The 25,552-nt window shown below is 43.9% G+C and overlaps 1 protein-coding gene across 2 annotated transcripts; it reads left to right on the top strand.

Annotated features, from left to right (window-relative positions):
- Positions 1 to 180: 180 nt before the first annotated feature.
- strn4 (striatin, calmodulin binding protein 4) lies at positions 181 to 24,877 on the top strand. Of its 2 annotated transcripts, XM_056441785.1 has the most exons (19): positions 181 to 258; positions 330 to 661; positions 11,485 to 11,588; positions 13,028 to 13,104; positions 13,233 to 13,311; positions 13,447 to 13,632; positions 14,745 to 14,922; positions 15,026 to 15,218; positions 15,892 to 15,987; positions 16,243 to 16,364; positions 16,459 to 16,634; positions 17,331 to 17,378; positions 17,491 to 17,612; positions 18,315 to 18,482; positions 19,467 to 19,607; positions 19,698 to 19,796; positions 20,222 to 20,308; positions 21,287 to 21,460; positions 22,136 to 24,877. In XM_056441785.1, the coding sequence occupies exons 2-18, from the start codon at positions 344 to 346 to the stop codon at positions 21,454 to 21,456; spliced, it is 2,364 nt and encodes a 787-aa protein (XP_056297760.1). In that variant the 5' UTR covers positions 181 to 258; positions 330 to 343; the 3' UTR covers positions 21,457 to 21,460; positions 22,136 to 24,877. The 2 variants fall into 2 exon arrangements, with proteins under 2 accessions (XP_056297760.1, XP_056297761.1); XM_056441786.1 differs by lacking the exons at positions 181 to 258; positions 330 to 661 and adding an exon at positions 1,544 to 2,314.
- Positions 24,878 to 25,552: the final 675 nt, after the last annotated feature.

Here is a 25,552-nt window from a genome sequence, read left to right on the forward strand (position 1 = left end):
ATTTAATAACCTCATTCCCATGTTACTTTAAAGACAGTTTATACGTGTGACTTTATGTTAAATGTGGTACGTTGTTGACTAAATAAGCCAGAATGTTACAAATATGTAACTTGATCGTCGTACTTTATCTTGAAGGTGTAGAAGCGGAAGAGTAGTATTTTGTTAGCTGAATAGTAATTTTGCTCTGTGCTTGTGAGAAAGGCGATAAAAGAGGGTCGCCTATCGCGAAGTGCTGCTGGGTCGGAAGAACCGTGCGAGGTACTTTAAAAAAATAAAATAATTATTGTTCGTACGCTCGGCCCATTTACGCCTCCTTATCCTGGCGAAAGGTTGAACGGTTAAAATGGAGGCGGATAGATCCGGCGGAGGACCAAACCCGAACTCCGGAGGAGGCGGCAGCGGAGCGGGGCGCAACCCAAACGGGCCCAAAGCAGCACCGGGCCAGCAGACATCAGCTGCCGCGGCCGGAGTGATGGCAGCAGCGGCGGCGGCGGCGGCGGCAGCGGCAGCCGGGGCAATGCCCGGATCGTCGCAGGCTCGGGAACTCCAGGACGGGGACTCGGGAATGACGCTTCCTGGGATCCTTCACTTCATCCAGTACGAGTGGGGACGCTTCCAGGCCGAGAAATACCGCTGGGAGGCGGAAAGAGACGAACTCAGGGTACATGTTTATTTGTTTATTATCATTTAGTTTTTGCAACGTTAACGCCGAATTAAAGGGCCAGGACGGATATCACAAGAGCTCTTCTAGTGTTGCTTTGTGACAGTACACATGCCCTACATACAATCAAATCAGTTTCGGGATGCCAAAATGCTAATGTGCTAACATTACATCCTGTCATATTGTGTTATTACTAGGCAGGACATGACAATGAAGGGGGCTGTGTGACCTCCAGCTGATGGTCACCTAAAGCCAAACAACCACACGCTGTATTGTCCAGGAGCATCAGTGTGTTTGCCCTTAACACCTGATATAAAAATCCGGTACATCCCACTCATAAACATATACTCCACCAAGTTAGATGAGATGGGTCCGCCTACAAAAGCAAATAGTAAACAGAGTTGAGGTTACCTTGCAGTGTCGGTTTGACATTAATGTGCACATCAGACACGTGTTTACCAGGCAGAGTGGTGTTTTGGCATGCATGTGGATGCATTGATTGCATATCGACATCATCAGGGTGTTTTTAATTTGAGGTTAAAAGGGTGTCGATAGTGTCAAACAGCTGTGAGTATTCCTTCCCCATTATAAAACTAAGCAGTTTGATTTTATTATTTTATTGACGAAACAATTGGCTCAGTGAGGGAAAGTGATCACGGTGACCTTTGGTTGTGTAGTCGTGTACAGACTACAGTACAGCGTCAGACTGACAGCAATTAGTTTTATTACATCACATTGTACTGCATAATCTCCTCCGATAAAGTTCCTCCAGGCATACTTTTGACAAATAGAGGTGTGCAGTAGAAGTGTAATAACAGTGTATCTGTGTATCTGGTGGCATTTTAAATGGGAATCCACTGTTTGCATTAGGGCCTGTATCACTTACAGATGGAGCAGTGAGTGGTGTGGTGCACAGACAGGGTTGAGTATCTAATGCCGGTGTATTTATCAGCGCCATTCACACTTCTTTTGATTTGTTTTTTGGATTATCGTTGGTTCAGCATCATCCTTCCAACAACTAGGCCTAACCTTGTACATCCTGACTGAAGGTAAACACAGGGTTCGTACGGTCATGGAAAACCTGGAAAAGTCATGAATTTTTTAAACGGTCATTTCCAGGCCTGGAAAAGTCATGGAAAAAACTTAAATCATCAAAGTTTCGGAAAAGTCATGGGAATTTGTTATAATCACGTGTTCATTTAGGCCGAGTTTGAAATAATTAATGTGATTTTTAAAGAAAGACGCTCAAAATATAAGCCGGCGTATGCAATCAATACGCAAAATTTTCACAATTGTTCAGGTTTATACCGAGATTTCAGTTTGGTCATGGAAATTTGGTGAAAAGTCCTGGAAATCCATTGGTCAAAATGCGTAATAACCCTGTAAACAACATAACCCGCCACTTTGCTGTCTGCCTGAGGTTAGAGAAGTGAGCTTTTGAGTCCCTGGAATGGCTAGACGGATCTATATCGATGCGAGTCAATGGCGTAGAAAAGCTCCTTAAGCTACGAGCTAATGGTCCCAGTTATTCAGACTCAGACAGCAGAAGACGGAGGCTGCACTCTGCAACATTCCTATATATGCCTGTTTATTAACCGTGTGAGACGGAGCATTTGCTGGGCAACATTATGCTTCCTCATCAAATTGTTCCAGGTTAGTGAAAACATAATAAAAAGACGAACAGTTCCTCTTTAAACCCATTTGTGGACTTCCCGTAACCGCAGTGCTCTTGTAATTGGGACAAACGATCTTCTGGAGTTCATTAGCGTGACCGCACTGCAGGATCTCCTCTGTTTGCCTCTCTTTTGTCACTCTGCTTCTCACTTTGCCCTCGATTCAAACGCAGATATAAATAGGAGGCGTGAGAACAATATGGATGAACAATAACAAACTGGTTGTGCCCGCTGCTTTTATAGTCATGTGTGTGTGTGGGAACGGAAGGTAGAAGCGGTCCGTGCGTATTCCTGCACACGGTCTGGTGTCACAGGTACAATCGGCACCACGTCCTCCCGCTCCAGAGAAAGGAGACGACGGCTGGAGTGGGAGGCTGAGAAATTGACCCGGCTTACATTTTAACACCCACAGGCGTCTGGCTTTTGTTGCCAACGCGCCGGCAGGGCTCTCAACGCGCCGGTTAGCACGCCGCCCGGGCCAAGTCCCGAGTGCGCGCAGCGCAGCTATATGCTCGCGCCCGTCGTCGGCTCGCACAGGACCCTCCGGTGCTTTTATGGCACGCATCGGGGAAAGGAAGCTGCAACCCAAATATTAGATGCCAGCAGCGGGCGAAACAATGACCGAATATTTAAGATAAACACTATTCTTTCTTTCGCGAGTGTGTTGCCGCTCTGTGGCATGAGCTCGCCTCACGCTGAGACCGCAACACATGTGCTGTCTGTCGCGCCTGTGTTCTTGGTGAGAGAATTAAGCCACCTGTGGTGTCGTGTCCCCCCCCCCCCCACACACACACTCACACACACACCGTGACATGCCAGGAATGACGGCCCTGTCCTCCCCTGGGCCAGGTGGGACGTTCCAGAGCGACCACGGGACGGCCGCCGCCGCCGCACAGGGGGACAGGTGGCCGAGGCCTCGTCTCTTTGTACTTCAGACACACAGGAATCTCCCTGTAATCTATCAAATTACAAGGCGAGTGCATTGTGCGCCGTACGAGCTTGTCTTCGTCTGATTCTCATTATAATTTAATGTCACCGCTCTTATTCGACCCGTGTTCCTCTTTGAGCTGCACTCGTTTCAAGCTATTTTAATTGTATTAACCGCGTTGTCAATAGATTACCGGTGACCCAGATGACATCACTTCCTGTTGCGTATGGCCCGCAGCCCCCCCCCCCTGAGTACACATTTCTAATTAATAGCTCTGTGCTGTTGGGCATAACACACGCATGACATCTCTATGTACTGCATTATTACAGCGCGCCTCCTCCCTCCTGTTCTATATGCGCTGTTCATTTTTATTTAATAATAGCGTAATTCTCTCCCTCTTGTATTTCCCAACTCTTCATTTCAAATCCTAATCATTTTATTACCCCCCCCCCGCCCCGAAACCACTAATTCAAAACATTCATGACATGCAGTATTGTTGCTTATCAAGCATGTTCTCATCAAAACACAGGCAGCAAGACTTTCTAGGATGTCAGTATCCACACACACACACACACACACACGCGCACACGCACACGCACTCCATCGGAGCACACTTGTCCCAGAAAAATTAATTTGCTCTACTTGTTGGCTGGTGGCTTCTCTCTTGGGGATGGAGGGATGGGACGATGGAGGTGTGGCCAGTGGAGGAGGAAAGCTGCCCGTGACCCCGTTCTGCGGCTATTAGGAGGGATACTGTCAGAACAAAAAGAGCTGAACGCGTCGGCTCTCCGTGTTGCAAACGAACCCGGGAAAGGTCAAAAACCCGCCCACAGGAAAGAGAGATCCGATGAGACGGGTTTGCTCCTCCCGAGGTTCCTTTGTTACCGTCTGTTTGTTGACCAACATCACACAAAGAAGATAACAGCGTCGACGTTCGAGGCTGTATTTAACTAACTAATGGTTCTGTGACTCCTCTGCGTGGGTTGGTTTGACACCCGCATCAGTATTCTACTCGAGTAGAACTTTTCTTTATGTGTACCGAGATGTCTCTGGACCTGCTGCTCCATTGTGTCTCATTCAATGTGTCCGTTTATTGACAGGACCGCCGTATACATGCTGATGACCGTGTTACGATCTCAGACACTTAGGAAGTAGGACCCAATTGCACGACCCGGGAGACAGAGATAAAGTAGTATTTGTAAGTACTTTATTTTTCGGTTCTCAGTGTGAACAATGAAAAAGACACGAGGAGGAGGGAAAAAAATTTCAAGAGACAAACATAACCTGATCATGGCAAAGACCAGAAGACCTGACAACAGAGGAAGGAGACAGACAGGACATTAACATTAAGGCACAACAAGACACAGGTGGGGTGGGAGAGGGCAGGGCGGGCTGAGAGACAGGAGCTGAACAGGTGATGACAGAATCAGAAACACATCTACGAAGAATGAGAGAGAAAGCAATACAAATGACATGAACCTTCTAGCATATCTGTCGGGCACAAACAGTACCCTCTCTAGGGCCAACCCTGACATGGCCCAGGCTGGATTGTAAAAGTCAGGATAAGAGTCTTGTCTATTTATAAATGAAGCAGCTATCCAGCTTCTAGCCTCAGGACCGTAACCCTTCCAGTCTACCAGGATGCCCTCCCCCCTTCTGGACCCTCAGTAGCTCACGTAGCTGAAAACGCGTAAACGGCACTCCCCGTAAAGAACTGGGGCGGCTTGGGGGCGAACAGAAACAGCTTGCTCTCACACCGCTTGATTGATTTTACTGACGTTGGCTGTGTGCTGGAGGTCAAGGTCCTTGCAAGCGCATGACATCGACGCGGACCGAAAAATCTGACTGGAAGAGACCCACCCACAAAGAGAGCCAAAATGGAGGTAGAGATGGTAACCTTGCAAACCTTGGTAGAGGGACTTGAGGAGCTCTGCGACCAGGAACGTCGCGAACAGCCCATGCACAAGCTGAACTTCGAAGAATGAACTGAGAGCCGAAACCAGGATGGCTCCAACAACTGCTGATGATCATGGCATGCATGTGGAACCATCACCTTTAGCCTCTTCGCTGGGAGGGAAAAGTTCTTGGGGAGAATGGATGGAGAGAGAGAGAGAGACTGGTGGTGGGGAGAGGGGGGGGGATTCCCCTCACCCTGGTGTCTGTGACCTGGTCTCGAGCGGTGGTTCAACGAGGGGACGTCGTGACAACGAGCTTAGTCTCTGGTTCTTGGTTTGTTCGATTTTTGACTGATATCCTGATCCTGATGACAGGCCGACGGCAGCTGACGGTGGACAAAACTCTTTTAGAAAAAGGAAAAAAATGTCTGAAGAAATCGATTCATTAGTCCTGTCGAAATCCAAAATCCTTGATTTGGTGATTCATGATCCATGATACGGATTCATCATGAAGCTTGGGGAAGTTCAAAGTGGGATGAAGTGAGCATACCAAAATCGAATAACCACTGTTAGAACCGAACCACTGCCCTCTGGATGAAATGAACTTCTCATGCACAAAATCGAATGGTGACCTCGACTATGGGGAATGACTGCAGACGATGGACGAAGCTTGTCTTGAGGTGATATTATCTTATTAAGCACACACGTACCATCCACATACAACTTTCGATAAGGCCACATTTTTCTTCATGGATTTTCCGAAACGTTGTTGAATCCTTGAAATTGTTGTTGATCCTGAATATTGTTGGCACATTCTCGGATGAAGAGAAGCACCGCCTTGACCAGAGCCTGAAGATGGGATTGGAGTGAGGAGCCTGCATCGGGTTTAACGCCTGAGTTGCGACATTGACATTTGCCTTTAACGCCTGACTCCACTTTGGTCGCCTGACTCAATGTGCGGTTTAAGGCAAGCGGTCGGTTAAGTCTAAGGATTGTCTTCGTACCCAGGGTGGAAAAAGACTCGGAGACGTATCTAGTGAAGAAAAGTTCTACTAAAGACCGAAAAAGAGGAAGAGAGTTATAAAGCAAAGAAAAGTATCCTTCGTGAGTTGTCGGCCTTTGAAACGCTGCCCCTATTATATATTCAGATTCTTGATCTCTAACCAGATTTCAACGGTTGCTCTGCCAGTGTCTCCATCTGTCTCCATTCCTCGCGCCCAGGGCAACTTCCTCTAGGTATTCATTTTAATTCCGCTCTTGGATGTCCCTCGTTGTCGCTAAGCACTTCCAGGCCTTGCATGAGATCATGGATGCATCTTTGTTGTCTCACTCAACTCATCGCTTTCATGCCTCTCTTGAGTTAAATGATTTGCGGGATCTGAACCAAGGAAAGAAGAGAGGTATGTCATCTAGACACACGAACTACATTACACTAAAGAACCTTTTTTCCATACGCTCGCTACATCAACTATTTCAACTTTGATGCTACAAGATAGCGAGTAAGTTAGTATATTTTTTACCAAGATGGATTAGGGAAATGCATCACTTGTTTTTGATCAACACTTATGCACTATGAGAATATGGTAGTGTTTGTATTTTTGGACAATGTTGAATGCGTCAGTTTTTTGCTTTTGGATGAGGTACTGCGGGCATTTGTGAATGATTTCTTTATTTAATGATTGTCATTAACAGTTTGTGAGAAGCTCTCTCATAAGAAGCTAGTCTCCATCTAATTCAAATGTGGACACATAGAAAGAGTTTTGCAGAAGTTATAGGATGTCTCTCTAATAAGTGAAGCAGTAGGACACAGAGTACAGTGTCTCACCTCAGTCTAGGATACCTAGTAATATTAAAAAGATCCAGCAGCGGAAGTGATGCAGTAAGACTCCAGGAAAGGTGTTAGACACAGGAAAAAGGTGCTTCTTCTCAGGTTCTGTCCCCTACAACTTCTGTCTTCTTTATTGTTCCTCTGTTGCTCCTGGGCTCATCCTCTGGTCTCCCATTCCAGACCAGAGGTTCCCAGCCTCCTTATCCCTACTTCAGACTTTCAAACAGCCAGATTACTATTCACTCTCTCAGCCCCATACTCCAGTTTATGGGCCAGCGTGCGCCAGTTTATGGAATTGGAGGAAGCTTCCAATGAGAGAAGTGAAAAACAATATATCTGCGTTGACCGGACGTCCTTGACTCACCTTTTGATGGCGCAGGTCCCGCCCCCCCCCCCCCCAGGTCCCGCCCCCCCCACATGACTAAAAACAAGCACGTCTCAATCTGAACCAGACAAAGGGCCGAATAATACAGAGCAGAGAAAGAATAAAAAACAAAAGTGTTTATTAATAAATAGTCCAGATTGTTGTCCATGTTTTCACACACCTTGCTGGGAGCTGTCGGTTGTCGAGTCTCATGGCAACCAGACATTGTCTATTGATCGCTGTGTGTTACTTATTGTCCCTGTGCTGTGGTCAAATTAATCTCCTCTGACATCAGATTTTTACCCTCTGAGCCTCACTAGCACATCACTTTTAAAAATAGGAATACGGTCGAAGAGAAATGTCGAGTACAACCAGGTCGGAGCCGAATAACGAGTTACGCAATAGATCGAGAATATCGCCAACGCAATAACCCATCTGACACACTCATCCCTCGGATTCCTCTACCTTCATGCATGTGGTAAAGGCAGCTCTACCAGTGCAAGCTCATTGTTGGCATTTGTTGTGTATGTGTGTGTGTGTACACCAGCGTCGGAAATACAGAAGGGCAAATGGCAAAAACGGCCGCAAAAAAAATATTTTTTCCCCTGATATCACGAGGAGAGGGGCAAAATATGCCCCATAATTTCGATAATTTAATAGCGTTTTGTTTTTGTTATTTGTTTCGTCTGTCCCATCTGTAAACAAATCAATACATTTAATTTTGAATTTTACAAAAAAACTAAGAAATAAGTTCCAATTGTTAATGGTTGCTTAAAAAATTTAATAGCATTAAATTTCCACAAAGAAATAATTAAATTGAATGCGATTGTCTTGATTTTTGTTTTCTGATGATTTTTGTTCCAAAAAAAAAATCGAAGAAAACACTTTAAATCTGTAGATTAATGCCTAAAAGTCTTATTATTGACATTTACTGTAAGTCTGAATAAGCATATTTATTATTTCTGAACAAAGGTTAAATGTTATTTCACGAGTTTCAAAAAGTGCCCCCAATTTCTTTTTAAATGCCCCTGGATTTCAGTCAGTGGGGAAAAAATTGCCCCCTAAAAAATATGTAAATTTCCTACCTGTGTGTGTGTGTGTGTGTGTGTGTGTGTGTGCATATATGCAGCCTTGTGTTTACCGGCCAGTAAAGCCGTGCCAGTGGTTTGAGGTGTTGGGCGCTACTGGGAAGCCAACGGTACCCACAATTCTGTTTCCGGTTTGAAGTTTCCACGACAAAAGTCCTTTACGGGTCGACCGTGATTTGGTCTTATGTAATCACCCAAGAGCAGGTCACAGCTCGTCCTGAGAGCACGAGTTCAAGCGAGGAAGAAGCAGACGCATTCCTCGACGAGGTGGAAATTAACGAAGCTCTTGATTCAAATAATTTAGTTCAAAGAGCAGAGTCGGCCACAGGCTGTTGACTTTGTGTCTTTGACTTGAGGGACGTAGTCGCTGTTCAAACGTACGTCAGCGAATGAGAAAATCACTGCTGAAGGGTTCCTACGGTCATGGAACACCTGGAAAAGTCATGGGATTTACATTTTTTATTTTTATTTCCAGGCCTGGAAAAGTCATTGAAAAAGTCATGGAAATGTCTTGTATATCACATGTTCATTTACGCTGTATTTATATACTGTATGCTTTGGAATTCTCAATGTTAGTCTTAAATGCTAAATGTTCTCACTTTTTCGTGTACACACTGAGATTTTACTAAATGTTTGATCGTGGAAATTTGGTTTAAAGTCCTGGAAATCCAAAATGTTTATGAACCCTGCTGTCCACACTAGGGAGACGTTTCTGTTTCTCTTTTTTCCGTTCAGTTTCAATTTGGCCGACGTAGGAAGCTGTTCACAAGAGCTCGGCACCCACCCATCTGTACGTTCTTTTTTCAAACCCAGGGTTCGTAGGGTCATGGATAACCTTGAAAAGTCCTGGAATTAAAAAAAAAGGTTATTTACAGGCCTGGAAAAGTCCTTCAATTAAATCCCAAAAGTTTTGGAAAAGTCAAATTTGTTATAATCATTTGTGCACTTTGATTAAAAGAATAAACATTTCTATACTTTTTTATTCTTTTAATCAAACTATTATCTCAATTTGTGTAATTTAAGGTGTGTGTGTATATACACACCGAGAGTTCACAAAATGCTTGGTCATGGAAATTTGGTTTAAAGTCCTGGACATCAATGCTGAGCTGAACCATGTTGTCAGCGCTCGGGCTTTTCTCTGGATTCTGTTTTTATTTGTGTATTTGTGGACAGAGGACCATGTGTTCCACTCCGGCCTCCGTGGAGCCCACGGTGTCTCTCCTGAATCAACAGCACACAGGATCAGGACGGTCCTTCGTCATTATTGTGGATGCCGGCTCAACCTCTCATGTCATCATCTCTATTCTGCCTTTTCATTTTCATTTTTAACGTGAGCTTTATGACACTTTGCTGCTCGCAAAACAGCCTACGTTGTATTTTGTGAAGGTAGATTTGTGTCTTTATTACGCAAACGACGACAAAAAAGCTTTTGAGAGCAAATGTTTTTCAGCAAAACTAAAAATTAATGGACTTACAAATGAGAAACTCTCTTTCAAAACCGTAGATTTTTTGCGTAATATGGACACAAATCTATCTTCACAGTATTTGAGCATATTAAGTGTTCATATTTGATTCTGTTGCACTGGAATAACAGTTTCTACGTGTGTGTGTGTGTGTGTGTGTGTGTGTGTGTGTGTGCTGCTCTTTTAACCACACGGCCGCAGCAAATGAGACGTTACATGTCTGTTACCCGAGGGCTCCCGGCTGGTTGAATACACACATCGCTATTCAACCGCAACTTTCACTGCTCCTGGAAAAATAACATCAATGAATTCATATTTACTATTCCCATTATTTACTACTTTTAAAGAAAACTGACGTGCATATCTGTATTTCATAACTTCTTTGGACACGCCCGTTGACGTTCTAGTTTGTATTACAATTATCTCAGACATGCATATCAAATCACATTGCATTAATCGGGATTACTCACGGCAGTGTGCGTGTGCGTGTGTGTATGTGTGTGTGTGTGTGTGTGTTTCCCGGCTGATTGACTACCCTCTCAAGTAGACTGAGTGTCTGCCCCATGAGATCGTGCTTTGAGACTGTTCCACATTTCATGGAGCTGAGTATTCGTGTGGGATACACACACATACACACACACACACACACACTGGGACGTACACGGGAGAAATGGACTGTGAAACAACAGTCGGCGCCGCTTTGGCTCAGAGAGACGGAGAAAATGCAAAACACTGCCTGTGAATACCTGCATGCAAATCCTGAGATTAGAAACAGTGGAATGTTTGTTTGTTTGTTTGTTTGTTTGTGTAACCGACTTCTAACGGAGCTGTTTTGTTGTCCCTCTCCTCCACCCGCTAGAGGGCAGGATGTGTGTGTTGCCTGGTGCTCTGCCCACTGTGAAGCATCCCTCACGATGACGAGCCTTTCTCATCACTCCGGCCTCCCGTCCACATCTCTGCCGCATGACGCCTCGCTCCAGGGAAGACGCCGTCTCAAGATCGCCCGACCGCGTTGTCGCCCTGCGTTCGCTCACTATCACATCGTTTTTCTTACACTTTTTTGTTGTTGTTGCCGTACAGCAAGAGAGAGGGCAGCGAGTATCTCTCTTTCCTCGCGGTGAACATTGTGTTGGCTCAGTTGAGGAAGGAAAATGAGACGGTGAACCACACAAAGGAAGGATGTGTATTTGAATTTGGCCGGTGTGTGTGTGTGTGTGTGTGTGTGTGTGCGTGTGTCTTGTTTTTTCCTCGAGTCCTCGGTTTCGGAGAAGTTTAAAAATAAGAGCTCTGTTCCACCACCCTCTACTTATTCCTCCGGGTTCTCAGAAGTCACGTTCGCGATGCTCGCCTCGTGTCACGGTCTCCGTCGCGCCCTCTGCTCGCGACCTCCGTCGATAGCAAATTGCTTTTCTAGCTTTTAATTGAGAAAGCACACGCTGCAGCCGTCGTGTCGATTTATGAATTGATTTTGCGATCGTATATATGCCCGCGAGTGGAACTTTGTGGCCCTTACCATCCTGTGTGTGTGTGTGTGTGTGTGTGTGTGTGTGTGTGTGTGTGTGTGTGTGTGTGTGTGTTTCTCAGGCTCAGGTGGCATTCCTACAGGGCGAGAGGAAAGGGCAGGAGAATATGAAACAGGACCTGGTGAGGCGGATCAAGATGCTGGAGTACGCCCTCAAACAAGAGCGGTAAGACCTCACGTCTGTTATTCACTTCACCTTCTGTCACATAGTTTGTGCGTGCTGAAAGAACAACGATTTTATTATTATTATTATTATTATTATTATTATTATCTTTATTTGAAATAGAAGAACCAGCGGAGGTTCAGTTCAGTGACATGGTGCTGCGTTCAGGCTCTGCTCAGTGAAACTGAGTGCTGGCTGAAGCTAAATGATAACGTTGTCACGATGCGTTCACATGTAATCTAGGAAAATGTAGTTTTGGTGATGAACAGGTTTAAATTAGGACTTGAGTGTGTTCCGATCGCTCCACAACCCCCAGCTTGGAGCCCGGAGGTCAAAGGTCACGGCGTTTACCTGGAGCGCCACCTGTACGCTGTTTTGGTAAAGAGAGCAGAGCGGTAATGAGGCGGGGCCGGCAGCCTGATCCGGCTAAAAGAGACCGGCCTCCAAACCACACACACACACACACACACACACACACACACACACATACATACACACACGTCAGACCCTGTAAACTTGTACAGGTAACACATAAATGTCACCATTTGATGCTCGTTATACCGGATTGTAACTACAGCTAATTTCCATCTGTAGTCTGTGTATACACACAGATACACACAGATAAACACATATACACACAGATCAACACACACACATCACACACACATATACACACATATACACACAGATCAACACACACACACATCACACACACGTATACACACATATACACACAGATACACACATACACACAGATACACACATATACACACAGATCAACACACACACACACACACACACACACATCACACACATATACACACAGATAAACACACACATCACACACACATATACACACAGATCAACACACACACACACACACATCACACACACGTATACACACATATACACACAGATCAACACACACATTACACACACATATACACACAGATCAACACACACACACACACACATCACACACACATACATACAGATCAACACTCACATACATATATACACACATATACACACAGATGCACACAGATACCCATATACTCATATACACAAATATACACACACACACACATATACACACACACACACATATACACAGATATACACACCACATAAACATATATACACACACACATCACACAATCACACACACATATCACTCATACATCACACACACACACACACCACACACCACTCACTCACTCACTCACACACACACACACACACACACACACACACACACACACACACACACACACACACACACACACACACACACACACACACACACACACACACACACACACACACACACACACACACACACACTATAGCTAATTAGCTCATCAGTAGTCCCCTGACGGTGAAAGGTGTTTCCTGTGTCTGCCTGTAACGCTGCCCTCTGGTGGTGTGTTGTGGCGCTGCAGGACTAAGCACCAGAAGCTGAAGGCGGGCACCGACCCGAGTCCCGGAGACAAGAAACCAGAGACAGAAGCCGACCAACGTACGTTTCACCAAGTCCCGACCACGAGCCCTTATTACTGCTGCTTTAATTCACGAGCAACTCCAAATGTCTTTGCTTCTCCTTCTTTCTGCTCGCGCGTCACGATCGACCAATCTCTCTTCCGACAGTTCCCAATGGGCCGGCTGAGTCGGACTCTGAGCCAGCCAATCAGATGTCCTGGAAAGAGGGCCGTCAGCTACTACGCAAGTAAGGCCTTAAGTAGTCCATTCGTACTTTTATCATTGGTGTTCAACTTCTAGACCAGAATAATTCATTTCTATGCGGGGTGGATATTAATATATTAATTATGTGTGCGTGTGCTCTTTGTTCCTGTGAACGTAGATATCTTGAAGAAGTGGGTTATTCAGACACCATCCTGGACATGCGATCCAAGCGCGTGCGCTCGCTGCTCGGGCGGAGCAGCCCGGAGGCCAACGGGCCTCCGCCCAGCGAAATCATCCCCGAGCCCGAGCCCCGGGGGGGCGGAGAGTCGATGCTGGTCCGACAGATCGAGGAACAAATCAAGAGGTGAGACTGTGGAAGTTGAAAGGATCTCTCTTATCGGAATCGCGATGCCGCTCACAGTTTGCAACACGAGACCCAAAATCACCACACGGAGAATTAGGTTTTCTTTGCTGTTGTTCTCTTGAATGTACAATTATGATATTTCCATACATGCGACTCCTATAAGACAGATTTTTTTGTCATGCGGTTCTTCCGTTGCCAAAAAATTAAGATAGCCTCAGTTACACATCATAATAATCTAATTTATCTCTTCACGGACATGAGCTTGGAATATTATGGTTTGCTGATTTTAGTTAGCTGTGTCATTGCACAGAAAATATATCAGTCAGGTGAAGATTTAATACACTACTGTTCAAAAGTTTGGGATCACTTAGAAATGACTTTATTTTTCAAAGAAAAGCACTGTTTTTTCAATAAAGATAACATTAAATTAATCAGAAATACACTCTCTACATTGTTAATGTGGTAAATGACTATTCTAGGTGGAAGTGTCTGGTTTCTAATGAAATATCTCCAGAGGTGTATAGAGGCCCATTTCCATCAACTATCACTCCAGTGTTCTAATGGTACATTGTGTTTGATAATCGCCTTAGAAGACTAATGGATGATTAGAAAACCCGTGCAATTATGTTAGCACAGCTGAAAACAGTTATGCTGGTGATATAAGCTATACAACTGGCCTTCCTTTGAGCTTGAAGTTTGTAGAACAAAATTAATACTTCAAATATTAATCATTATTTCTAACCTTGTCAATGTCTTGACTATATTTTATATTCATTTGATAAATAAATGTGTGATTTTTCATGGAAGACACGAAATTGTCTGGGTGATCCCAAACTTTTGAACGGGAGTGTATATGACTACAAATATTTTAGGATAGAATTATCAAAATGTTAATCGGTTAACTAGGACAGTAAAATGCACCCATAACACCTTTTTTATATATTATGCAAAATATCTCCACTGCAATGTGTCCACACTGTCTATAATACTGTATTTACATAAGTCATATTGAGTTTGTCCTCCGTCTGCAAGGTGTTCGCTGATAAGGCAGAATAAAAATTGTTCTGCCTTATCAACCGGAGTGGAGGCAATAACGAGTCTGTTGTTTTTAGGAACGCGGGCCAGGAGAGCTCCAAAGAACGTCTGGGCGGCTCGGTGCTCGACAAGATCCCCTTCCTGCACGGCTGCGAGGACGACGACGAAGACGACAGCGACGAGGAGGACGACTTCCAGGGCATGGCCACGGACTGCGTCGACTCCCCGCGGAAGAACAAGAAGTCTCGCGTAAAGGTATGACCCCCCCCCCAAGATGAGGAAGACGAGGAACGATGAGGAACGATGACGTGACTAAAACGCGCACACTTTGTTCGTGACTTCCTCGGCTGTTGTCCAGATGGCCTCGGAGCCCATGACCACGGACCTGGACCCGGAGGACGACGACGACGAGGACGAGGAGGAGGAGGAGGAGGAGGAGGAGGACGAAGACGACTCGGAGGACGCCCTCTGCGAATTTGACTTCCTGGGCTCGGGGGAGGAGGGGGAGGGGGCGGGCGAGGCCCGGATCTCGGGGGACGGACGGGAGTTAGGTACGCTGTTGCCATAGCAACGTCATCAGCACAGCACTCTGCCAGAATCACTGCCAGCACCGGTGTATTTGTCTTTTTTTGCTCCCCCACCCAGCCTCCCCCCACCCCTCCCCCGCTCACTTATTTTTTAATTATCTTTTACTTCTCATTGTGTCCTGGCATCTCTTCTTCTTGTCAATAAAACCGACCTCTTCTCCCAACCACCTGTCTCTCTGTCCTGTTTCACGAGCCGTCGGTCTGTGGTTCTCGAGTGTCGCTGTCATCTCCGTCTGTCGATGTGTTTTCTGTGGTGCGGCGGGGGTGGGGGGGGGGGGGAGGTCATTTCAAAAAGGTTGCCAAAGCATGCTGCCTTCTCTCTCTTTCTTTTTTTCTTCTTTTCTTACGTCCACATTTCATCCTTTGAGTCATATCTTGCACCGTGACCCCTGTGCTTTTGTCGATCTCACACAAATTCATTTTTGTACATTTTTTTATGTCTTTATTGTTTTGAAGTGTATGTTTCGTATTTCATGAATGAAGAGTCTATCTTTTTTTTTCTTTTTCTGTCTACATCCGTCTGTCTCTCATCTGTCCGTCCGCTGGCCTCTCCATCCGCCCTCCTCCTCCTCCTCCTCCTCCTCCGCCCCTCTGCATGACTGGATGTTTTGTGTCTCTCTCCTCTTGGCGGGTTCAGAGAACCGCAGGAACAAGTTACAAGGCATGATGTCGGACTTCCCCCCGAAGCCCACCCCGCCCCCCTCCGCATCGGGACAAGCTCGCCCCGGGGAAGGTAAGACCCCCCCCCCCCACACACACACACACACACACACCTCCCCGCCACATCAGATACCATAGATATCCTCTACTATCCTACACGCTGAGAAAAATATTGTAATGTTAAAGCATGTCCTGCACCTTTAAATATGTCCTCGAATACACAGTCAGGAAACACAATTTATAGACGCTAAGATTTATTGCTAAATTGTGACTGTATTTATAGGGCCGTAATGTTTTTTTGGGTGCTTTTTGACCTCCCAACATGCAGGTGGCGCCCTGGGTTTCTCCTCTGACGTCTTCATTATGGACGCCGTCGGAGGAGGAGGAGACATGAACCTGGGCGAACTGGCCGACCTCACCGTCGCCAATGACAACGATCTCTCCATGGATGTAAATCACACTTTTTTTCCTCCCCGATCAATACACAGAGGATTGTAATCCCAACGCGTGTCAATGTTGATTATTTTGTGTTCCCCCCTGTCAGATGCAAGACAACAGAGACGAGTTCAAGAAGACGTGGAACCCTCGCTTCACACTGCGCAGCCACTTTGACGCCATCCGCGCGTTGACCTTTCACCCCAGCCAAGCGGTGCTGCTCACGGCCTCCGAGGACGGCACGCTGAAGCTGTGGAACCTCAACAAGGCCATGCACTCTAAAAAGTAAGAACCTGAAGAAAATGTGTACATACAGGGTTCATACAGTCATGGAAAACCTGGAAAAATCACGGAATTTTTTTTAATGGTTATTTTTCCAGGCCTGGAAAAGTCGTGGAAAAAGACAAAAAATCCCCATATTTCTGGAAATTTTCATTTATGCTGATTTCTAAAAATAATTAATATGCTGGAAAAGTCATGGATTTTTTAATGGTTATTTCCAGGCTTTACAAAGTCCTGGGGAAAAAAATCCCTAAAGTTTTGGAAATGTTCATTTACGCAGATATTTTAAATAATTAATATGCTTTTTAAAAGTGACGCTCAAAATATAAGTCGCCATACGCTCTTTCATAATCTCACAAATTTCTCGCGCTGCAAGTGAACGCACCTTAACTGAAAAGACGTAAATGTTTATTCTTTTAATCAAACTATTGTCTCTTGTGTCATTTAAGGTTTATTATACTGTATGCTTTGGAATTCTCATTGCTAAATTAAATAAGACATTTTCTCATTTTTTAGAGATAAAAAAAAAAGAAGTTTGATCATAGAAATTTGTTTTAAAGTCCTGGAAACCCCATTGGTCAACATGTGCATGAACCCTGTGCACAGCTCTTTTTTTATACTTACGACTCACGCAGCAATAATGTCCAAATTAAAGATAAGAAGCACATTAATATACAATTTACCCGATTGCCTCCACAGGAACGCGGCGTTGGACGTGGAGCCCATCTACACGTTCAGAGCACACAGGTGAGTCGAGTACACCTCCGAACCCACACACCCTGTCACACACCCTGTCACACACCCTGTCACACACAGTGCAACCCGCTGATGCCTCTCTCTCTCTCTCTTTGTCGCCCAGTGGGGCGGTCCTCTCGCTGACCATGGGCGTGGACGGAGAGTCCTGCTACAGCGGGGGTCTCGATGGAACGGTCCGATGTTGGAAGATGCCGGACCTCAACGTGGATCCTTACGATAACTACGGTCAGTCGCCTGTCAGTTGTTGACTCTCTGTCTGTTGTTCAGGTCTCTGTGTGTCTCGACCGTTCACTCTCCCTGAATGTATGTCTGTTGTTGTTGTTTGGCTGTTATATATTACATTTACTCTGCATGCTTTTATGTTCCGTGTCTCTGACGTTTTTTTATTATAAGGCTCTCAGGATCAGTAACTTCTTTTGAATCACTTCTTAAAACCCATTTTTATAGAGCAGCTTTTAAGTGACGTCGTCCTTTTATGCCGTTCTTTGGTTCCCCTAATTTAGTTTTTTATATTTGTATCTTACCATTCTATTTGTTTTGCCTTGATTCTCTGTAGGGCACTTTTGTAAACTCTGTCTTTAAAGGTGCTATATAAATAAAGTTATTATTATTCTGTCCATTTTAACAAAGTTCTCCGTTTATTTTATTTGCTTTACCCGTTTTTAATTTGTGAGTCTTCTTGATACACGTCTTGTTCGTACTTGACTGTCTAAGAGTATACTCACTATTCTCACTATGAATTGTTTGGAAAAAATCAATATTGTCCAAACGTTGTATTTTGTATATCCTCCTAGCTATAACTCATTGACAGAAATGTTTTTATTAATATGCACTTTTAAAATAAACCAAATCAGAAGAAATATTTAACTGCAGAGTAAAAATGATTGGCATTTTTTAGCAGTGTATTTTTTTGGGGTCCATATCCAGACCCCGGCATCGAGAGCAGCGTGCTCGCCGGCCACGAGGACGGCGTGTGGGCCCTGGCGTACTCGGAGGTCCTCTATCGCCTCGCCTCGTGCTCCGCCGACGGCACCGTTCGCATCTGGGACCCTCAGAACTCGGCGCCCTGCCTGTCGGTCTTCAACAAGGAGAGAGGTAAGCGTGTGTGTTGAGTGTGTGAGTGTGTGTGTGTGTGTAAAGACGTGTGGTTTTTTGTTGTTGAGCTTTTTGTGTTGTGGCCACTCCTTAACACACACAGGGTTCCTACGGTCATGTGAAACCTGGAAAAGTCATGGAATTTATTAAATCGTTATTTCCTGGCCTGGGGGGCGGGGGGGGGGGGGGAATTCCAAAAAAATGGAAAAGTCCTGGGAATGTATTATATTCACATGAATTTTAAATAATTAATATGCTTTTTAATAGAATGACGCTCCAAATTTAAGCCGTCATACGCTCTTTCATATTCGCACATTTTTTACGCTGCAAGTGAACGCACCGCGTAACTGAAAAGACAGAAATGTTTTATTATTTTAATCAAACTATTGTCTCATTAATTTGTGTCATGTAACCCTCCTGTCATTTAACCTTAGGGTCAATTTGACCCCATTCAATGTTTAAACCTCCTGTTACCTTTATATTTACTGACATATTTTACCCTCGGGGTCAATTTGACCCCAGCAATTAAAACCTCCAGAAAATTATTAGAATTAATATTGTTTTCCAAGTTTAAGTGTGAGGTACTTTATGTTTGTTTGTTGACTACCTAAATAGCCCTTTAAATATATAAAAAAGTTGATATTTCTTATATGTTTGACACAGTGAAAAACAGCCTGGGGTCAAATTGACCCGAAAGAACACAGACATTAAACATTTAATGGGGTCAAATTGACCCGAAAGGTAACAGGAGGGTTAAACATTGAATGGGGTCAAATTGACCCTAAGGTAACAGGAGGGTTAAGGTTATATACTGTATGCTTTGGAATTCTCATTGTTGGTTTAAATCCGACATTTTCTCACGTTTTCACCGAGATTTCACAACATGTTTGGTCCTGGAAATGTGGGTTTCAAGTCGTGTGAATCCACTGGTCACCACGTGTATGAACCCCGTTCACAAGTGGATCGTCTCGCGTCTTCCCCCAGAGCACGGAACGCCCACCTCGGTGGCCTTCGTGACTACGGACCCCAACCAGGTGGTCGTGTCCTTCGACGCCGGCGAGACGATGCTCTACGACCTCAACACGGGGCAGAGCGTCACATCCCTGGAGACGCAGACCAATGACGGTACGTTCAGGAGCCTGTCTTTTAAAGTTTTCAAAATAATAAATAGCGGATGAGATTCAGATGGAGTCGTCTGCGTTTTTCCTCCCGCAGGCAGCGAGCTCATCAACCGCGTGGTCAGCCACCCGTCTGAGGCCGTCTCCATCACGGCACACGAGAACCGAACCATCCGCTTCCTCGACAACAAGACGGGTAACCTGCGCGTCTTCGTTACCTTCGCATTGAAAATGCGGAAGGTTATGTTTTGATCGCCGTGTATTTGTATGCGTGCGTTTTATTCGCATAAGTCAAAAAGTATTAAACCGAATCGCATGAAATTTGGTGGGATGATTGGTTATTATCCGGGGACCATTTGATTATATTTTGGGATCGATCGGGTCAAAGGTCAAGATCAAGGTCATGAAAAGGTCAAAATCTTATTTTTACCAAAGCACAGTCAATTTCTATCCAATTGGCATGCAACTAATGCCCAAATGTTCATAATTCAATGCCCAATCTTGTGATATGCGAAGGTATGCGCTCTACCGAGTGCCCGTTCTAGTTTTATTTGTGCTGGTCATCTGGTAGCTTCTGGAATGTGAATGCACCTTTTTAATACGCTTGTTCTGTGTATACAGGTAAGGTTGTGCACTCAATGGTGGCTCACCTGGACGCCGTCACCTGTCTCACTACGGACCCTAAAGGCACTTACCTCATCTCTGGCAGTGAGTACACTTTATTTCTCCTTGATGCAGCTGAATGTCTGAGGATCGTTTTCAAAATACCATAAACTGTTGTCTTATTCCCAAATCACTCAACGCTCTCGTTTTATATACATTCATTCTACCGAGAGAGAGATTTGAATGCCAGTTTTATTTTTTATTTTTCGCCCATTCTGTACACAAGTTTTGTATTTCGCAGGAATTGATCAAAAGTTAGTGGGGAATTTTAAATAGAAGTGATGAAAATAATATTTCTCAAAGGTCCCCAAAAATGTTTTTGTGATGTAGAAACAAAAAAAAGTACATAGTCATACTATACATCATTAAACTTCATTTCATCACATGTCATTTTCAGACGCTTTTATCCAATGGGACTCACAATAAGTGAATTAAACCACGAGGACAAACTCAGAGCAACAAGAATCAAGAAAGTAACTTTTCTTCAAGAAAGACAAACTAATAATACTATAAATACGAACACGAGTAATAACACAAGTAATACCACGAGTAATACCACAAGTAGTACCACGAGTAGTACCACAAGTAATACCACGAGTAATAACACAAGTAATAACACAAGTAATACCACAAGTAATACCATAAGTAATACCACGAGTAATACCATAAGTAATACCATAAGTAATACCACGAGTAATACCACGAGTAATACCATAAGTAATACCATAAGTAATACTATAAGTAATACCATAAGTAATACCATAAGTAATACCACGAGTAATACCATAAGTAATACCATAAGTAAGAGCCACTGAAGTGCTAATCTGTGTTTATTCAAGGTATAATGAAACAATCGGTAGTCTCTCTAAAGTCGGCCCATAATGCATTGCAGAATAAGTTGTGCATTAAGTCTCGCATTGAAAACAATACAAAGCATTTCTTTAGCACCCCACTGTGGTCTTTGTTTTCACCAACTCTCTCTCTCTCTCTCTCTCTCTCTCTCTCGCTCGCTGCCCCCTGCAGGCCACGACTGCTCGGTGCGCCTGTGGATGCTGGACAACAGGACGTGCGTGCAGGAGATCACGGCTCACAGGAAGAAGCACGACGAGGCCATCCACGACGTGGCCTTCCACTCCTCGCAGCCCTTCATCGCCAGCGCCGGCGCCGATGCACTCGCCAAGATCTTCGTCTGACCTGGTGAGACGGGGATGGGGGAGGAGGAGGAGGGGGGGGGGGAAACGTTTTAGCGGGACCTTTTAACAGGCACATTTAATTGGGTTGGGAATTGTAATACGGTGATCTTAAGTCAGGATGTCTCCGCCTCCATTGCTTCTCTTTTGACCTTTTCATGTTCAAACCTTCATCTTTATGAACGTGCGATATTAAATTAAGTGTCGGAGAACAACCTTTCATCCGTCTATGAGTGAAGTAGTTTCCTCAAGTCTTTTATTGAATCTCGTAACATGTGGATAGCCTCAATTTCAAAGTAAATCCACAAGTGGACCGGAGCACATTTCCCCCTTTTAACAGAATAAAATAAAATAGCGTTTCTTTGTGAATTCGTTGAGCTTCACGAAATGTCTTAATCTTAATTTTTTAAATAGAATCCTCTCTGCCTTTAAAATGTCCAATTTATGAATTTTAAATGGGTACTTTTACCCTCCCTCCTATTAAAAAAAACAAATTTCCCTCTAAATTAAATGTTATTAATTTGTCTTTATCTTGTTTGGATTTTCGACGACTGTAAATTACCAAACCGGATATTTTTTTATATTACAGTATTACTTTATTATGTCAATGTTAGAAATAGTTTTTAATATCTGTTGGCCTAACAAAAAAATTTTGTTTTGCTTTTAAATTTTTTTTTTTTAGAGTCCTATAAAAACCAGTGGACCAAAAGAGACTGAAGTGGACAACCGATTACACACACACACACACACACACACACACACACACACACACACACTCACACAAACACTTGTCCTGCACCCCACTGGCTGGGTCATCGCCACAGGACGCCTCCTCTCTTCCGCTCTCCTCCGATGCCTCAGTGACTTCTTGTAATACGACTCATAACGCTCTTTTATACAAACCCCCCCGCTGCTCCTTTTTTCTCAAAATAATCATATTTGGAATAACACTTTTCTACACTACGATATTCCGTTCTGCTTTCCGACACTTATCACAAACCCACATGTGTGTGTTTTTGTGCGCTCGGACTGCCGTCGCACTAAAACCACCGCACGACTAAGAACCGTTATCTTTCCCAGTGTCGGCAGAAAACACCTGACCAACCCCTGCACTGGGAATCAATGTATTACATTCCAAAGACTCTCTGTGTGTGTGTGTGTGTGGGACTGTGTGTGTGTGTGTGTGACCATTGGACAGTTGCAAACCAGTGATGAACAAATAGCTTTAATTTCCACTTTATGGCCAAGTCTCATTGTGTGTATGAACATTATGACGTCCCCCATGAAGATGAAACGTCCCCCTGCTGCACCACATGAATGATCGTGTCCCCACCACCACGGTCCAGTTCTACGATGTGCAGTTTGGACCCCGTGGACCGACTCGCCCTCATGACACATTAACCAGCCGGCGGTAGATATCACGAGAGTGCAGTTAAAGTCGGTTGAGAAGCCTTTCGCTGTACAGAAGAGTGTGTGTCTTTGTGTGTGTGTGTGTGTGTGTGTGTTCGTATACGCACCCGGTTACATCACGGTGCTATGACAGACCTGGTCAGTCAGAGTCCGAATCAGGGAGCGGTTCCGTGTGCTCGTGTGGCGAAAGAGAGAGAGGCTGTGTTTCTCAATCTGCTTTTTTTTTACATTTTATTTTTTAACGACGTTTTCAACGGTTAATCTTTTCAATGGTCACATTTATTTTTATTTTTATGTAACTATCACCGTCTCTCGTTGGAGGCGTGGATAGTGCCGCCGCTGATCGTTTTTGGAATGTACGGAGCTGGTGGTGATTTATTTTTTGGACGAGAGCTGTTCAGATTGTCTTTTTTCTTTCTTTTTTCATCTTCGGAGGTCGGTGTCAGTTTGCGGGCAGGGCTTAGTTCTGGCTTGTTGTTATTTCTTCAGGCTTTCCCAAAAAATTTTTTAAAAAAAGCTTGCCACGTGTGTGTGTGTGTGTGTTTCGGTGAGGTTCCCTCGCCTTGTTTTTTCCCCCGACGTGCATCGGTTGCACGGTAGCACATTACCCCCCGAGGGCGAATGACGGTCTCCTCTTTCTGAAGAGGGCTGGAGGAAGAAGAAAAAAAAGGAAGAGAGTCCATTTTCAATCCAGACACTTTTTTTGGTGCCATTTCAGAAAAGAGAAAAAAAAGAAATGGAAGAAATAATTGATTGGAGATGTTCGGGTGTCGGTTGAATGAAACACGACTCCGCGGCTAATCTGTCTCGCCGATCCCTTCCGGTTCTGCTATTTTGAGCGTAACCCTGAGGACATTTATTTGGCTGAGGTGGGAACAATTGTTCCCCTTTTTTTGGGACGCCTCGGGTCTATCGTCAGTTTATTTCCTGCGTCTAAACTGACCTGACTTTTTTAATCGTGTCGTATTACCTGGAGAAGCCCGATTAAAAAAAAAATCTGGTGTCAAAATGGTTAGTTCAGGGGACCCTGGAGAGGGGGAGGTCAAAGGTCAGATTTAAGGGTTCAAAGTAGCCTGGATGTAAACACTTCTTTCTTCTCATCACTGCGGACACTAAGCATTCATAGTTCAGATTTTTAGTTTTTTTCCTTAAACAGGATGGCGGACTGTTTCCGGACGCGACTACATTATTGTTACCGCTCGCTGGACATAACATCCTGTTATCACACGAACTGCCATTTGACTCCACTTTGCACTACATTTAATTGTGGATGCTCGTGGCGAGGAGTGGTTGCCAACAGGGTGCAGAAATAACAGCGTGCATGTATTTCTTATACAATCCGAATTAAATACTACGAGGTGGGGGAAAAACAAACCTGCTGTGGCTCGCAGCTATTTGATAGTGAGAGTGACCGAGGGCCTCTTTCTGAGAATAAAGACAAATCAGTGTGACACGTCGGGAAGAGAAATCAAAACAGAGGTTGTAGGTGAGGACTCGTGCTGTAGATGCCCATCGGTTCCTCGTTTTTCTTGCATTTCTTTTCTTTTGATTATGATTATTAAGATGTAAGAATACTGTAGTGTCACGGGTGGATCTTTCTTCCTCGCTGGGCATAGAACTTGCTTGTGATTGATAATGGCAATGTTTAACTTGTAAAAAAACAAAAGAGAAAGAAAACGGTAAAAAAAAAAACGTGAAAAATGTCAAAGAAAAAAAAAATCTGTTTCCAGTCGGAGGCCAAGGTAAAAAAAAAAGGACTCATTTCTTTGTTTTTATTTTTTTATTCGCAATTTATCACTGTGTGATATTTTGTACATCATATTACGCTGTATTCCAACTATTTCCTCTCACTACAAGGGATAAGAGACCTGCTTTTTATTCATTTTGTTTTATTATATATTTTTGAACTGCATTCTAGCTCGTATCAAAGGACTTTTCTCTTTTTGTTTACGGGTCCCCTGTCGTATGTCATAAAGGAAGAAAAAAATAAAAATGACAATTTTTGTACAGCGAATTGAGTTTGTGTTTTTTCTACCTTCTAGTAAGGGAAAAACAACGAGACGCATGAAAGTATCATCCCTTACCGGTCAGAATATACACAGTGGAAGTACCCTGATGGAATAACTTTAAAAAAAGAGACTACAGCAGTTTAGTTAAGTGACTTTTCAGAGAAATGTTTAAAATGATTTCCTTTGACTCTTTCCACACTTCCCTAACAACTTGATATTGTCTTCTCGTTATCTGCTTTAATAGTAATCGGTTTGATGTGGTTTTCCCCAAGAAAAATTTTAATTATCTTGTTAAAATTCCTCAAACACATTTATTGAAAATCTATAAATATGCCCAAAACATTTTTTGTTGCCAAACTACTGTTTTTAAAGTCAAACATCCTGCTGAACTCTTATAGGACTTCCCGCTGGTCTTGATTTTGTAAAATTTAACCTATGCGACCTACAAGCTTCAGGTGGCCGACTGCACTCTAACGAGTATGAATATAGTATCTATATAAATATTAACCTTTTCCAAATCAATTCTTAACATTTCAATTGTCAATAGTATCATTTCAGCAGCAGGGTGAGTACGATTTGTAAAATAGTTTAATTTATTTCTTCTTTAAAAAAAAAAATTGCATAAACAACATTACATACATAATCGGCAAATGTTTATATTTTATGTAATTCTTAATTAA

This window comes from Pseudoliparis swirei, chromosome 20, assembly GCF_029220125.1.
Source record: "Pseudoliparis swirei isolate HS2019 ecotype Mariana Trench chromosome 20, NWPU_hadal_v1, whole genome shotgun sequence".
Taxonomy (NCBI): Eukaryota; Metazoa; Chordata; class Actinopteri; order Perciformes; family Liparidae; genus Pseudoliparis; species Pseudoliparis swirei.

What these genes read in the sequence shown, in the direction of transcription:
- strn4 (XM_056441785.1), top strand. Translation starts at nt 344, where the DNA reads ATGGAGGCGGATAGATCCGGCGGAGGACCAAACCCGAACTCCGGAGGA. An exon ending in GGCCGTCAGCTACTACGCAA is followed by an intron (nt 13,312 to 13,446) that starts GTAAGGCCTTAA and finishes CTGTGAACGTAG; the next exon opens with ATATCTTGAAGAAGTGGGTT. An exon ending in ATCGAGGAACAAATCAAGAG is followed by an intron (nt 13,633 to 14,744) that starts GTGAGACTGTGG and finishes TGTTGTTTTTAG; the next exon opens with GAACGCGGGCCAGGAGAGCT.